The sequence below is a fragment of the Humulus lupulus genome, chromosome X (assembly GCF_963169125.1).
Source record: "Humulus lupulus chromosome X, drHumLupu1.1, whole genome shotgun sequence".
Lineage (NCBI taxonomy): Eukaryota > Viridiplantae > Streptophyta > Magnoliopsida > Rosales > Cannabaceae > Humulus > Humulus lupulus.
In genome coordinates, this window is record NC_084802.1 from 31,498,302 (window position 1) to 31,513,680 (window position 15,379).

At 33.5% G+C, this 15,379-nt stretch overlaps 1 protein-coding gene across 1 annotated transcript; it reads right to left on the reverse strand.

The window, feature by feature from the left end:
• Positions 1-12,722: 12,722 nt before the first annotated feature.
• On the reverse strand, positions 12,723-14,745 carry LOC133805680 (secreted RxLR effector protein 161-like). The gene is made up of 5 exons (XM_062243845.1): positions 14,584-14,745; positions 14,058-14,139; positions 13,522-13,946; positions 12,840-12,900; positions 12,723-12,733 (listed from the first exon to the last, which is right to left on the reverse strand). The coding sequence occupies exons 1-5, from the start codon at positions 14,743-14,745 to the stop codon at positions 12,723-12,725; spliced, it is 741 nt and encodes a 246-aa protein (XP_062099829.1).
• Positions 14,746-15,379: the final 634 nt, after the last annotated feature.

Consider the following 15,379-nt stretch of genomic DNA (forward strand, 5'->3'; position numbering starts at 1 on the left):
CACCTCCGGCAAGAAAGTTACATTATTGAATGTACTTTATGTTCCTGAAATGAGTAGAAACTTGGTAAGTGGTGATTTGCTTGGCAAGCCCGGCATTAAAGCCATTTTTGAGTCCGGTAAACTTATACTTACCAAATCAAATGTATTTTTGGGAAAGGGGTACTCTTGTGAGGGTATGGTTAAATTGTGCACCAATGATGTAACTTTTAATGTTATCAATAAAAATGCTAATTCTGCCTATATTGTTGAGTATGATTCTTTATTTTTGTGGCATCTTAGACTATCGCATATAGGTTTTTCAACCATGAAAAGAGTAGTAAAATGTGGTATGATTGCATGCAATATTAAAAATTATGGTAAATGTGAAACATGTGTTAATGCGAAAATGATTAAGAAACCATTTCCTAGTGTAGAAAGATCATCTAATTTACTAGATTTAATCCATAGTGATCTTTGTGAATTAAATGGTGTTTTAACTAGAGGTGGTAAAAGGTATTTTCTTACTTTTATAGATGATTTTAGTAGATATACCTATGTGTTTCTTTTAAAGCATAAACATGAAACTTTTGATGCTTTTAAATTGTATAAATTAGAAGTTGAAAATCAACTAAATAAAAAGATTAAGGTGCTAAGAAGTGATAGATGAGGAGAGTACTTATCTAATGAATTCAATACATTTTGTGAAGAAAATGGTATAATTCATGAGTGCACAACACCTTATACACCACAACACAATGGTGTTGCCAAAAGGAAAAATAAGACTTATCTAGAGATGATAAATTCTATGTTGGTGTTTTCTAAGTTGAACTTCAACTTATGGGGTGAAGCACTTTTAACCGCTTGTCACATTCTTATATGAATACCGTTGAAGAAAAATGAGATATCTCCATATGAGTTATGGAAAGGAAGAAAACCCAACATAGGGTACTTCAAAGTGTGGGGGTGTCTTGCATATTGCAAGAAAAACGAACCTAGTAGAACAAAGTTAGGTTCAAGAGCCATAAAGTGTGCTTTTGTTGGTTATGCCAACAATAGTAAAGCTTATAGGCTATTAGACTTAGAGTCTAATATTGTGATTGAATCTAGAGAAGTTGAATTTTTTGAGAATATGTTATGTGACAACAATTCTCAAGCTTCAACATCTCTAAAGGAGAATTTGTTATATGAGAACAATTCTCAAGCTTCTACATCCAAAGTTTATTCTCAAGAGGAGAATTCTCAAAAGGACGTAAAGTAACCATTTGAACCTAGAAGAAGTCAAAGGCTTAAAAATCATAAAAGTCTAGTAGTGGATGAGATAGATTCTCAACGAATTTCATTCTACATGGTAGAAGGCAATAGAGAGGAAGTTATTAGGAAAATTCCTATTGTACTTCTCGTTGAGGATGATCCTAAGACTTATAGAGAAGCTATGCAATTGAGAGATAGTACATTTTGGAAAGAAGCCATCAATGATGAGATGGATTCCATTCTTTCCAATAACACTTGGGAATTGGTAGACCTCCCACCGGGGTCTAAGCTAATTCGGTGTAGGTGGGTATTTAGGAGAAAATACCACACTGACGGCACTATCCAAACCTTTAAAGCTAGATTAGTAGCTAAAGGGTTTAGGCAAAAAAAGGGTATCGATTATTTCGATACCTATGCGCCTGTTGCAAGAGCAACTTCTATAAGAATTTTGTTCGCTTTAGCTTTTATACAAAACTTGTATGTTCATCAAATGGATGTCAAAACGGCATTCCTTAATTGTGACCTCAATGAGGAGGTCTATATGGAACAACCCGAAGGGTTCGTCCTACCAAAATATGAACATAAAGTATGTAGACTTGTAAAATCCTTATATGGATTGAAATAAGCTCCTAAGGAATGGCATGAGAAATTTTATCAAGCCATCACACTACAAGAAATCTGATCTTTACCTACCAATATTTTACCTACCAATATATATTGGTAGGTAAAGGAAACCTTTACCAACCAATATTTATTCCTAAGATTTATTGGTAGGTAAATATTGCCAATATTATAACATTTTGGAAGGATGATTATTTACTAATAATATGGGTAAGTAAAGAGTGTTACCCTACACATATATTGGAGGGAAATTTTTTTTTCATTTGGCGCCTATGTTTCCCTTTTATCATTTTAACTTTTTATTAAAAATGATGTTGAGTTGTGTGATGATGTGTTAAAAATATCCTACATGTCATCTTACTTATTTTTAACAATTCATATTATTTTTAACAAATGGTACACATCTTAAAAACAAACATTACACAAACAAAAATTAAAATTAAATTAATTCTATAAAAACAAAATCATTATAATATATTTTTTCTCATTTAACTCTTTCACACAAAAAAAAACCCTCTAGTCTCTCCCTATTAGAAAACTGGTGGAACACAACCCAGTTCAAAACTCAAACCCATTTCAGTACACCAATCAACCACAAAATCTATAGACCCATACACAATCAGCCACAAAATCAGGATCTACAATCAACCATTATTCTGAAACCCATGCACAAACCAGAAACAATTTTCTGCAATTTTCTGAAGACAAGTACAGGAAAATCAAGTTCTACTGCCTTCAATCCGAGACTGCCGAGCCTTATTTGCGCCTCTCCAGTCTTGATCGAGACGATGTTCTTCGTCGATTTCTCTTTGTCGAGGGTCCTGGTGTGTCCACCAAGTCTTCGCGGCTGCGCTCAGAGTGGCCTCCTACTTGCCATTCCCGTACTCTGCTTTGAGCGTTTTTGGGGTTGTTCCGACTCCGATCAGAGATTCCGTGTATGATTATGTTGCGAAACACCGCTTTGACTGGTTCGGGAAGGAGAACGATTGTTTGGTTCTGCAAGAGAAGGAAATGCTCGACTAATTCATCGACAGAGAAGAAATCATGGGCCGGGAAGTATCAGATTCGTAGTGAGGTCAGTTCATTCGATAGACTGTTTTTCTCTATTGGGTATAATTCTGTATTTGATATGGTGTAATTGGAAATGTTAATGTTTGTAGGCCTGTATGTATATATTTGGATTATAAAAATTGAATTTTTATGTTCACTCTTTCTTTCTATATGCCTATAATCATATATAGGCTTACACAATGGTGTGTACATTATTCTTTTCCATAAGTTGCTCCCTGCCATTTTCGGTAAAAAAAGAAAAGAAAAACTTGAATTCCAAATCTGGAATATTATGGGAGCTAGCTAAATTGCTTAGTAGCTCTCTAAGTATGAATCGAAATCTCGATTCTCAAATCTTGTAGGAGTAAATCATGAACCTGAAAACTTGAGGTAACCCTCCAGCTATATACATATACTTAGATATTATGTGTGTCTTGAAATCTATAAATGGGGGATTTTGTGTTGTTCTTGATAGAGAACAACTTGTTGACATGCTTGGTAGCTGAGAAAATATGGGAATAAGGAATCATTTTCAGACTCTACAGATGGGATAGTTGTTATTTTATTGGTGATGATATATTATGGGAAATATGTATGTATATATTTTAGTCCATGGTTAATTTTTCAGAATGATACAATGAGAATTGCTTAAGAGCGTGCTAGAGTTCTCTGCTTCTCAAGGATTGTAGGGACTTAAGCAGGAGGAGTACCATTATTAGAATAATGACTTTTGAGTTGAAACTTTAAAAGAAATAAAGAAAATGTAAAGCTTCCCTAGTAAAAAAAATAGGACCTGGTTTTTCTAACCATAAAAAAAGTTTGAGCATAACCAAAGACCTCTAATGCATTTTTCATTAAATCTAATGACAAATCGTACTATTTAGTTTGGTTTTAAGTAGTGTTGAATCTTGTGCTGTCAATTTTTTTCATTATTTGCTCCCTCCTAGTTTTCTCACAAATATGTTAAAATTCTTCTATGTAATAAGCATACAGAAAGAGCTTCAGGATTTATATTTTGTGCATGATTAGATTATTTCGAACTTTGATTTGGAAAGTACATGATAAATCTGGTTGACAAGAACACTTGCTGTCAATAGAAACTTTTTATGTTTAAAATCGTAGGCTCTCTATTCAGTCTTTCATTACCAGCCCTTTGAACTCGAGTAATTTTCCTCAAAGAATAAGCATTCTGGTTTTAATATCTTCAGCTTGTTATCATGAAATTCATGATCATTAACAGTCAATAAAGTTGGCAATGAAAGTTTTGTGTATTGTTCTGTGTTTACTAATTTGATAATATTAGGATTGATCTAATGATGAGATCCTTCCATAACCCCCCCCCCCCCCCCCCCCCCCCCCAACTTTCTTGTAAAATTAATAGTCATTTTCAGTTGGGTTCTTGTGATTTTTACATTTTTCCAACCCATATATTGCAAAACATCTACACCTCTTGAATGTTTACATTTTACCACTTTGGTTCTTTATTTTTAATTTTAGATATCTTGTTGTTACGACAATGTTTTTTAATTTTATAAAAAGAATGATTAAAATATACATGGGATCCAGTATGATCTAGAATTGAAACTGTGTCGTATCAGTAATCACACACAAATGAGATTAATTTTAAATATTCATCACAATCTCAATCTAGTGTCAAATTTGCATTTACCTTGAGAGTATAATTTAAAAAAAATTCTTTCCACCTTTTTTTATGGATTTTAATATACATATAAAGATTTTCTTCAAAATATTCTTGTCTAAGATTTTTCTAATATTAAAATCCAAGTCTCTTTTCACAATTCCAAAAGGGTCAAATTGAAATGATTCTTTACCTTTTTTTCTCTTCTTTTTGGTGTAAAGATTGGAATGATTTCAAATTATTCTATTCTTAAGATATAATCATCTTTCTTTTCTTTCTCATGAGTTGGGAGAGATTCATGCTGAAAAGGGAAATATGTTAGGGTGTGTGTATAAATATATAAATGCTAATATTTGTTTTGTTCTCTTTTCAAGATCATGTTCTTTTTCTCTAAATCAAATATCAAGTGTAGTAACACACAAGATAAGTTGCCTTCAAGGCAAGCATAGATCTTTTCTTTGGGATGATATCAAATATTCTCATCTCACTAATTTGTTAGTAGAAAAAATATAAAAGGCACACTTCTTTTCTTTTCCGTAGGTGAAAGGATTACTGATCAAACTGAAATATTGTAACCAAACTATTAGACTAGAAGCGTATAATTACTAAATAAAGTTGAAAATAACTATGCAAAAGTTTAAGGGTAGGCATAAATTCTGTATTTTGTTAAATTTTGACAGATTATCCTATATTTGAAAATATCAGAAAAGAAAATTTCTACGAGTCAGTTTTGCCAAGGCAAGTCCCACCCTCCCTTCATTTGTGCATCCTCTGTAAGAACTCTCCAAAACATGTCTGCTTTGGAAGATTGCTGGACCTTTTGGAAGGATGTAAGACCTTTTAGACGAATTTACCACCAAAACCAATCCCCATTTTATAGAGTAAACTAAGCCCTTCAGAGTTCCCCAGAGCACACACCTCTTCAACATTAGCAAAACTTCGTCGACACCACACCACACACTAAACTCATAAATTTCCTCAGTTTTACTAAGGCTCTGCCTAGGATTATCCTAAACCCCAAAAGTTTTGCATGTTTTTTTATTGGGATCATGGCAACGTGATTTGGCCCGCCCGCCTCCTCAACCTTTCCAAAATCCTGCACATGATTAGAACTCGAAGATGTATTTGAATTCCCTTGATTCCCCCTCGACGGAGAACCATTTGTGTTCTCTCCATGAACAACTCCCATGGCCACATTCTCAAAATCATCATCTTGGATATGTTTGTTGCCTAAGACTGTTTGAGATTGGTTTCTTTGCTAGAATTCATATATAGGCATACACAATGGTGTGTACATTATTCTTTTCCATAAGTTGCACCCTGCCATTTTCGGTAAAAAAAAAAAGAAAAACTTGAATTCCAAATCTGGAATATTATGGGAGCTAGCTAAATTGCTTAGTAGCTCTCTAAGTATGAATCGAAATCTCGATTCTCAAATCTTGTGGGAGTAAATCATGAACCTGAAAACTTGAGGTAACCCTCCAACTATATACATATACTTAGATATTATGTGTGTCTTGAAATCTATAAATGGGGGATTTTGTTATGAAATCTCTAAGAAGCTGAAGGATTCCAATTATGATTTTTTTTTAATTATTAAAAATTATTTACATAACTATTACAAACATATATTCATAGTTTCTAGTACAAGATATCACTTGCTTGAAATAGAGTGACCCACTTGACCACTTGAGTAAAAGAAGATAAAGAGCTCTAATCCTTTCAAACTTTGAAGAAAAGAATCACTATATTGAATGTGGTGTGACTATCCTTGTTGATAAGCGGTAGTGGTGAAAGGAAAGATGTCAGTACTTATTTATATGTTGAGTGGTTGGGATAATGGAATTATTAATAATTCAAAAAATGAAAAAATTTAGGCCTAATGATGCCTAAATTTAGGACTGCTGACATAAATGAGTGGTTGGGATAATGAGAATTTTGAGTTATTAAGAGGCTTGATGATGTTGTAGTTTAGGTGTTTGAAGTAGCCAAATCGATCTTATGTCTTTGTCTATCTATCTGAAGTTTCATTGTATTGCTTGTGTTTGTCTATGGTGCAAACATAGTTATACTGTTATATATATATAACTAGTGGAGTTTCAATAGATTTTCCAGGCAGACTTTCAACTCTCAATAAAAAATAACTATTAAGATGAATTTGTTCCAATTCTTAGTATTGTATTTTAAGTTGAAATTATTTCTGCTAAGAATGGAAAATAAGAGAAAAAGTGAGAGGTCTGTATGAAGTTTCCAGTTATTTTGGATACATAAGTGATGAATTCTATTTGGGAAAGGGAGAAAAGTTTCAGAAAAAATATATGATAAATTATTTTTTGGTTGACACATTACAATAAAAAATTAAAAAAGGTCTTGGGCTGACAAGAAAACTTGTATTGCCGTTGCCTTTTCTGTTAGATATTAGATAGAAATTAGTTTGAAACATATGCAAAATGAGAACGTTTTTTTGTCATTTTCAACATTTGAATATTAGTATTATTGGTTATAAATTAGGCAAGCGTGTGTGCTTGTGTATGTATATATAAAATATATTGAAAGCAAAAGATAAGGCCAAAAATAATATCATTATTTGACTTTAGGCTTTAATTAACATGTTAATGTGATTTGGTTTGTGAAATTTATTTATTTATGGTTTTTTCATTCTTAATTTCTCAAGCTATCTGCCGGCTTTAGTTTTTTTTTGTCAATGAGGACATACTGAGTGCATAAGTAGATATGTAATCTTCCTTGTCCACGAAAATAAATCAATAATTTTGCATAAACATTTGCGGTAGCTGTTTATTTCTCTATCGATTCCTCTAATTATGTATGTGGAACACACAATATCTCTTTTTCTAAATTTGTAAGTATAGACATATTCTAGTTTCGTTCATAATAAGTAAATTTTCTTCTGATTTCTCTTTTGATTTCTGTTTTTTCATTCTTAACTTTTTTTGCTTTGTTCATTTTGAAATCAAATCGTCTTCTACGCCTTTCCAGTTCTCAGAACCAAATCGGCTTTGTCTTCTTCTCTCCTGTGACTCACTCTTTTGATATGTAAGTTACTAAGTAGAGGGCTTAATTACTCCATATATAACTTATCTCTATAAAGGCCTTAGTTCTCCATATTTATGAGTTTTTCCTTTTGGACAGTAAGGGAACACAAAAAAAAGAAAAGAAAGAAAAACGACTCCAGCTCTTCCTTGGTGACACAATCTTGATTAAGGTTTGGTTTATTCCTTTTTCTTTTCTCTCAATGTTTTTGAATTTCTTTTTAGCTAGAATTACATTTTTATGCTTTATGGGTTGTAAGGATTTTGGGGTTTTTGAGTTGGTTAGCCAAGCTCAACAGTGATCTTTTTCTAGAAAGATTTTGGTAAATTTCTTATAAGCTGCTTGTAGAAATGTCTTGTAGAAATTATTTTGAGGTAATTTTTGGTTATATATGATTTGTCTTTTTATTTTTGCATTTTTTTATTTGATTTGATTCTTTATATTTGTTTGCAAGTTATGTTTTCTTAATTTTTTGTATAAGTTTCAGATCTGATTTTATTTTAGTTTTGCTTGATTTTGAATGTGTAAATATGAGCATGATTGAATTCTTGGTTTGCTTTGAGATTTTTGAAAGGGTGAGATTGATGTATATTTTTATGATACTCTACTTAATAGTTTATCATTTGTTTGTAATCTGAATTCTTTTGAGGTAATTTTTGGTTATATATAATTTGTCTTTTTATTTTTGTATTTTTTTTATTTGATTTGATTCTTTATATTTGTTTGGATGATTTTGTATGGAGCGCGTACTTGGACATGATTTGGTATACTTGCGAGGGTGGGGGCGGTCTCCTAGTGTCACAACTTCTACTTCACATCGTGAAAATATTGTGGGTAATCAACCAACTTATGAAGAGTTAGTTGAACGACTTAATGATACAACTTCCTGCCTTAATGCTACTAACGAACAACTTAGTGTGGTTGTGGATATACTTCGTCATAACAATTTGATGGCACCGCCTCCACCACCTTCAACAGACCAAGCTTCAGATGCAAATTTAAGAGAGTCATCATCTTTTTCAGTTCGGGAGTCACAAGATGATTCTTAGTTTATTTACATTAATGTACTAAGGAATGAACTTTATGAAGTTTTTTTTTTTTTGGTAGGGGTAACCTTAAAAGGATAACTTTATGACTTATTTTAGTATTGAACATGATAAAGAATTTTAGCATTAAACATTTTATTATTATTGATCAAAATATAAATAGTGTAACAGACCAATAAAATCATGCTATGTGGGCTAATAAAATGACCCCACATGGTCCAATAATATTGTGCCACGTAGACCAATAAAATGATGCCACATGGACTAATAAAATGATGACATGTGGACTATATCAAATGATGACATATGTACTAATTACCAAACGACACGTGGACAAATCATTATTTGACACGTGGAGCAACTACAAGATGCCAAGTGGCGGTATTGATGTATGCCACGTAGGATGCCACGTCATTAGAAACATAAAACTATGGAAACCATGTCAGCAGACACGTAGGATGCCACATCATCAGACACATAAAACTATGGAAACCATGTCAGCAGACACGTAGGATGCCACGTCATCAAACAAGTCATCTGCTGACTCATCAATTGATTTATAACTTAGTGGGGTCCACTGATTCTTTTACCTACCAGTATTAATAAGTGTAGGTAAAGACTCTTTCCCCACTAACCTTTACCTACCAATCTCTACCAATTCAATATTGGTAGGTAAACCACATTACCCACCATTAGGCTAGTTTTACCTACACTTACAATTGGTAGGTAAAGACCCCATTTTCTTGTAGTGTCATGTCTAATGGGTTTAGACATAACAATGGAGACAAGTGTTTGTATTCCAAAGCTTGTAAGGGATATGTGATCATTGTTTGCTTATATGTGGATGACATGCTTGTTCTAAGTAATAGCATGAAAGGGATAGAAGAAACGAAGAGGTTTCTATCATCAACCTTCAAGATGAAAGATCTTGGAGAGGTTGACACCATACTTGGTATCAAAGTCAAGAAACATAGTGGGGGTTTTGCGTTAGGGCAAGCCCACTATGTTGAGAAAGTACTGAACAAATTTAACCATCTCAAGGTTAAAGATGCCAATACTCCATTCGATCATATTGTAAAACTAGAGAAGAATGAAGGAAGAGCGGTGGCTCAATTGGAGTACGCTAGTGCTATAGGGAGTCTAATGTACGATGCCCAATGTACTAGACCTGATATAGCATTTGCGGTAAGTAAACTTAGTAGGTTTACAAGTAATCCAAGTGTGGATCACTGGAAGGCAATTGGAAGAGTCTTAGGTTATCTCAAGAAAACCAAAGGATTAAGCCTTCACTACTCCAAATTTCCTTCAATTTTAGAAGGATATACAGATGCAAGTTGGATATCCAATCTTGGGGACAACTTGTCCACAACTGGTTGGGTATTTACACTTGGTGGAGGTGCAATTTATTGGGGTTCCAAGAAACAAACCTGTGTATCTCATTCCACTATGGAAGCAGAGTTCATAGCTCTAGCTGCTACCGGCAAAGAGGCCAGATGGTTCAGGGATCTGTTGATAGAGATTCCCCTAATCAAAGATAATGTATCTACTATATCGACACATTGTGATAGCCAAGCGACATTGGCTAGAGCATACAGCGGAGTGTATAATGGAAAGTCTAGACATATTAGTCTAAGACATGGATATGTAAGAGAATTGATTCAAAGAGGAGTCATCTCAATATCCTATGTGAGAAGAAGTGAAAATCTGGCGGATCCTTTCACTAAGCCACTAATGAGGGATTTAGTGGCTGCATCATCTCGAGGGATGGGGCTTAAACTCCCTAAAGAGATTCACGATTGATTGTAACCGATCTTAACACTAGTTATTCAACTATTGTTAGGTTCAATAGGTAACAACAAGTTAATCAAGTGAATATTAGTTGTACTCAAAACAAGTCCCATCTAAGATATTGAGTACTTGTGTGTTACCAAGTTGAGGGTTAAAACCGAAAGGTTTTTTAATAGAATTCAGTCTTGTGCAGACAAGTATTTTTGGTAACAAAATACTGTAAGAATTCTACCTATATGGACCTAGGGGTGGTGCCGCCTCTCATGAGAATTGGGAGTATTCTCAAGAACGTCCATGAATGGAAAGTGCACATGGCCATTAACGGTGCAAAGCGAGACATAGAGGTCTCAAGTGAACATCGGAAAGGTGTGTGTGTTATCACCGATCTGTTATCATGAAAAGATGGTTCAATGCCTAGTGCAACCAAATTTTTGAAAAATTTTGTGATAATTACACTATAGTAAAGTTCAAGTTGAAAAAAACTTTGCTTTATGCACTAATGCAATGACCCCTTTAAGAAAGAGTTCATATTTAATCAAGTGGGGGATATGTTATATTTCAAAATATAATGATTGATTAAATAAGTGTTACAATAGATTACTATTTAATCTTGTGGGGGAATGTTATATTATTTTATAATATAATGTAATATTATATTATATTATAATATAATGTTTTAGATTAAATAAATGTGACAAAGAGTGTCACATAATGTAACATATAATAGAGAGTTACAATATTTAGATATATGAGATATATCCAAATAATGTAACATATTTGGTGTTACAAATTTGTAATCTCCAAATATTACCCTTTATTGTGTAAATTTGGTGTTACACAATATTGAGATGAATTTCATAAAGTCATATGTGAAATGGCTGTTAGAGATATGATTTTAACCCCAATAATGTATTTTGGGAGTTACAAAATCATTTGGGAGGGTTTGGAACTGTTTGGAAAAACATCACATTTTCAAGTGCTGAAAATGGACCGCGGCCGTGGCCACTGAATGATGGTGGCCGCGGCCTGGGGAACAAAGAGCAGTGGCCGCGGCCACAAGTGCATTTTAGGCCAATTTTTTTGTTTTTTCCAAATGTGTTGAACAGTTCCAAAAACCCAAATAACTCCCAAATCTCAATTTTAATTCCATATTAATCCAATTAAACATTGATAACAGCCATGGGGGTTGGTGGAATTTGAAATTCAAAGGGTGTCTCTAAACTCTATAAATAGGAGCCTATAGCTCACTTGAAAGACACAACCTTTCTATCCATTAGGGCACTTGGCTAGATTCACCTTGAGGCTTGATTATTCTAGAAAGCATTTCCAAAATCTGTGAGAGATCCCTTAGTGCTTGAGTTAGGGGGAAATAAGCTTTTGGAAAAAGGTTTCAAACCTTGTTCAAGTTTGTGATCTCCAACACTCTTCACTTTGGTTGTGTGAGTGAGAGTTTATTGTTTTTGTTCTTGTTCTTATTTTCTTCTTTTTCTTCTTATTCTATTTACTTGTACTTTTGTTTAAGAGTTGTAATCCTTTTACTTCCTTTGTTCAAACACTTCTGGTTTACTAATATCTTCTTGTAATAGAGTTGTACTTTCTACTTCTATCATCTTACATCTCCTTCTCCTTTTATTTGTATTTTAAGTTATAGAGTTGTAACACTCTTTTTAATCAATCTATATTTATTTGTAATATTATTGCATAGAGTTGTATTATCTTACCATTTCTATTGAGGCAAATACATATTTTCATAACATCTATGGCTTATGACCTAGAGTATGATTTATGATTTATGACTTAGATTATGATATAGAATTATGACTTAAGCTATGATATGACCTAGAGGTTTGTGTTTGTATGATTCTTGTGAATTTATGTTATGTTTGATTATACGACTAACTTTTGTTTGTATTTTCCTTATTGGGTTTAGAAGCTCACTCCTTATGATGTTGTTATTTCAGGAAATTAAGGATAGAAAGGCTGGTGGCGAGTGGGGCCTAAGAGGTTCGTGATGTACTCGTGGGGACCATATAGTCGAGGAAGATCAAGCGGGCATATTTTTATAAAAGCATATTATTTTAAAGTTTTACTTAAATGTTGCTCATTTTTGTGTTAAAGACAATTTTTTTTTTTTAAAACCATGGATCCATGTATTTATTTTCAAGTTTTTATTCAATAAAGGAGCAATATTTATGAGTTATGATCCAACACTGTGTTCTCGGTAATCTATGAGAAATAGGGTGTTACACAAACCTTCTATAAATAGAATAGATTGATATAATTAGCTTTTTATATAATCATAACATAACTATGAACAGGATAAAAATGAAATAATCTTTTATTGAATGCCGAGATTACAAGAAATAAATCAAATTTTTTTTTATCAAATATAATTTGCCAAAAAGGGAATTTACAATCTCCCCCTTTGGCACTTTGATTGACAAAATATTTTGGAAGTAAATACCCAAGAAGAATCTGCAAAGAAGAAATGTTAGAAACAATGAGAGTATACAATACTCCCCCTGCACATAAGAGTTACTAACACATAAAACAAATAAATATGTTAAGAAAAAGTTTAACACAACAACTCCCCCTGAAAATAGGGTCTAGAGTTGGAACTAACAACAAAAATATAAACACTACTCCCCCTTTTTGTCTATCAATAGGCCAAAGAAAAACAAAAACAAAAGAAAAGACTAAAAAAACACAAGGTTCAACGAGACAGAAATATTAATCATACAGCAAGAAACTTCTGAATTGAACTGAGGTGTTGAAGGATCGAAGCTTGGCCTTCCTCCAAATGTGCGTTTTAATTTGCCGTTTGCGTCAGTGCCCCACTGATGCAAACAGGCCGTTACCGTCAGTGGGCCACTGACATTGTTAACGACCCGTTTGCATCAGTGGGCCACTGACGCAAAAAACCCCATTAAACACTGTCACTGTACGTTATGACGCAATTTCCCCCTCATTTGTGGTAGTGCCCAACTGTCACAAATGCTAATTTTTGGTCAACATTTGACTGACACAATTGGTTTTTTTTTTTTTTTTTTTGTAGTAGTGAATGGTTGGAGTTTTCAAATCAAATCCATAGTCTACCATCATTTGTTTCATCCATAACAGTTGAGTATAACAACTATCCACAGCAATGTACTCAGCTTCTGTAGTTGACAGAGAAATTGAGTTTTGTTTTTTGCTGTACCATGAAACAAGATTGTTTCCCAGATAGAAACATCCTCCACTAGTGTTTTTTCTATCATCAGCATTACCTACCCAGTCAGCATCACTAAAACAAATCAAGTTAGAATTGGTATCCTTGGCATACCAAATCCCAAAATCAAGAGTGCTATTTACATAGCGAATGATTCTTTTCCTAGCAGTAATATGAGACTCCATGGGATTTCCTTGATAACGAGCACACAGACCAACACTAAAACAAATATCAAGACGACTAGCAGTAAGATAAAGCAAACTACCAATCATACTTTTGTATAGTGTTGGATCTACCTTTACTCCATGTTCATCTTTGGATCATTTTACTGTTGTACTCATTGGAGTATTGGTATGTTTGGCATTTTCAAGACCAAATTTTTTCACCAAGTTTTTTGCATATTTACTTTGTGAAATAAAAGTACCATCCGTAGATTGCTTAACCTGAAGACCCAAAAAATAGGTGAGTTCACCTACCATACTCATTTCAAATTCATCTTGCATTTGCTGAACAAAAACATGCACTTCAGAGTTAGATGTAGAACCAAAGAATATATCATTAACATAAATTTGAGCAACAATAACATCAGAATTCATGTTTTTGATAAACAGTGTCTTGTTTACACTACCTCTTCGACAAGCATGTGAAATTAGAAATTTAGTTAAAAGCTCATACCAAGCTTGTGGAGCTTGATTTAAACCATATAATGCTTTGTCTAATTTGTAATTATGGTTAGGTAAATGAGGGTCCTCAAACCCTTTAGGTTGCTCAACAAAAGGTTCTTCATTCAAAATGCCATTTAAAAAAGCTGACTTAACATCCATTTGGTGCAATTTAAATCAAATAACACAAGCAATAGATAGAAGTAAATTTATGGATTCAAGTCTTTCCACTGGTGCAAATGTTTCATCAAAATCAATTCGTTCAACTTGTGTGTATCCTTGAGCCACCAATCTTGCTTTGTTCCTGACAATGGTGCCAAATTCATCACTCTTGTTTTTGAATATCCATTTTGTTCCAATGACATTTGCATGGCTCGGTCTAGGAACAAGAGTCCAAACTTCATTGTGAGAAAACTGATCCAACTCCTCTTGCATGAATCCATGATTCATCTGTCAAAGCTTCCTTCACATTTTTAGTTTCAAAAGATGAAGTAAAATAGGAAAATTGAACCAAATTTGCATACCTTCTTCGAGTAACCATGCTTTCTTCTATATTTCCAAGAATGAGGTCAGTAGGGTGATTCTTTTTTATTCTGGAAGATGGTTATTTCTGAACTGGATTTGTGATGATGTTTGGTGTTTGATTTGTTTCACTCTTTGATGTAGAATCTGAAAAATCATCACTTGTAGCTACAAAATCCGAAGTTGTTGCATCAGATGCAGATTCTGATAGCTCAATCAAATCCTGTCAGTGCAGGAGATTTTTCCAGCAAGTCTTCTATGTTGACTTCTGTAGAAAACTCAGTGAAATCCTTGAAATCATCAACAAAAACATTAGCAGACTCCATTACAGTTTGGGTTCTCATGTTATACACACGATATGCCCTATTGTTAACAGAATATCCAATAAAAACACCAACATCACTCTTAGCATAAAACTTTCCAGTGTTTTTACGATCTCTTAGAATATAGCAAGCATAACCAAACACATGAAAATGACTTACTTTGGGTTTCTTACCTTTCCAGATTTCATAAGTTGTCTTAAGAGTACCTGCACGAAGAAACACTCTGTTTATGATATAAC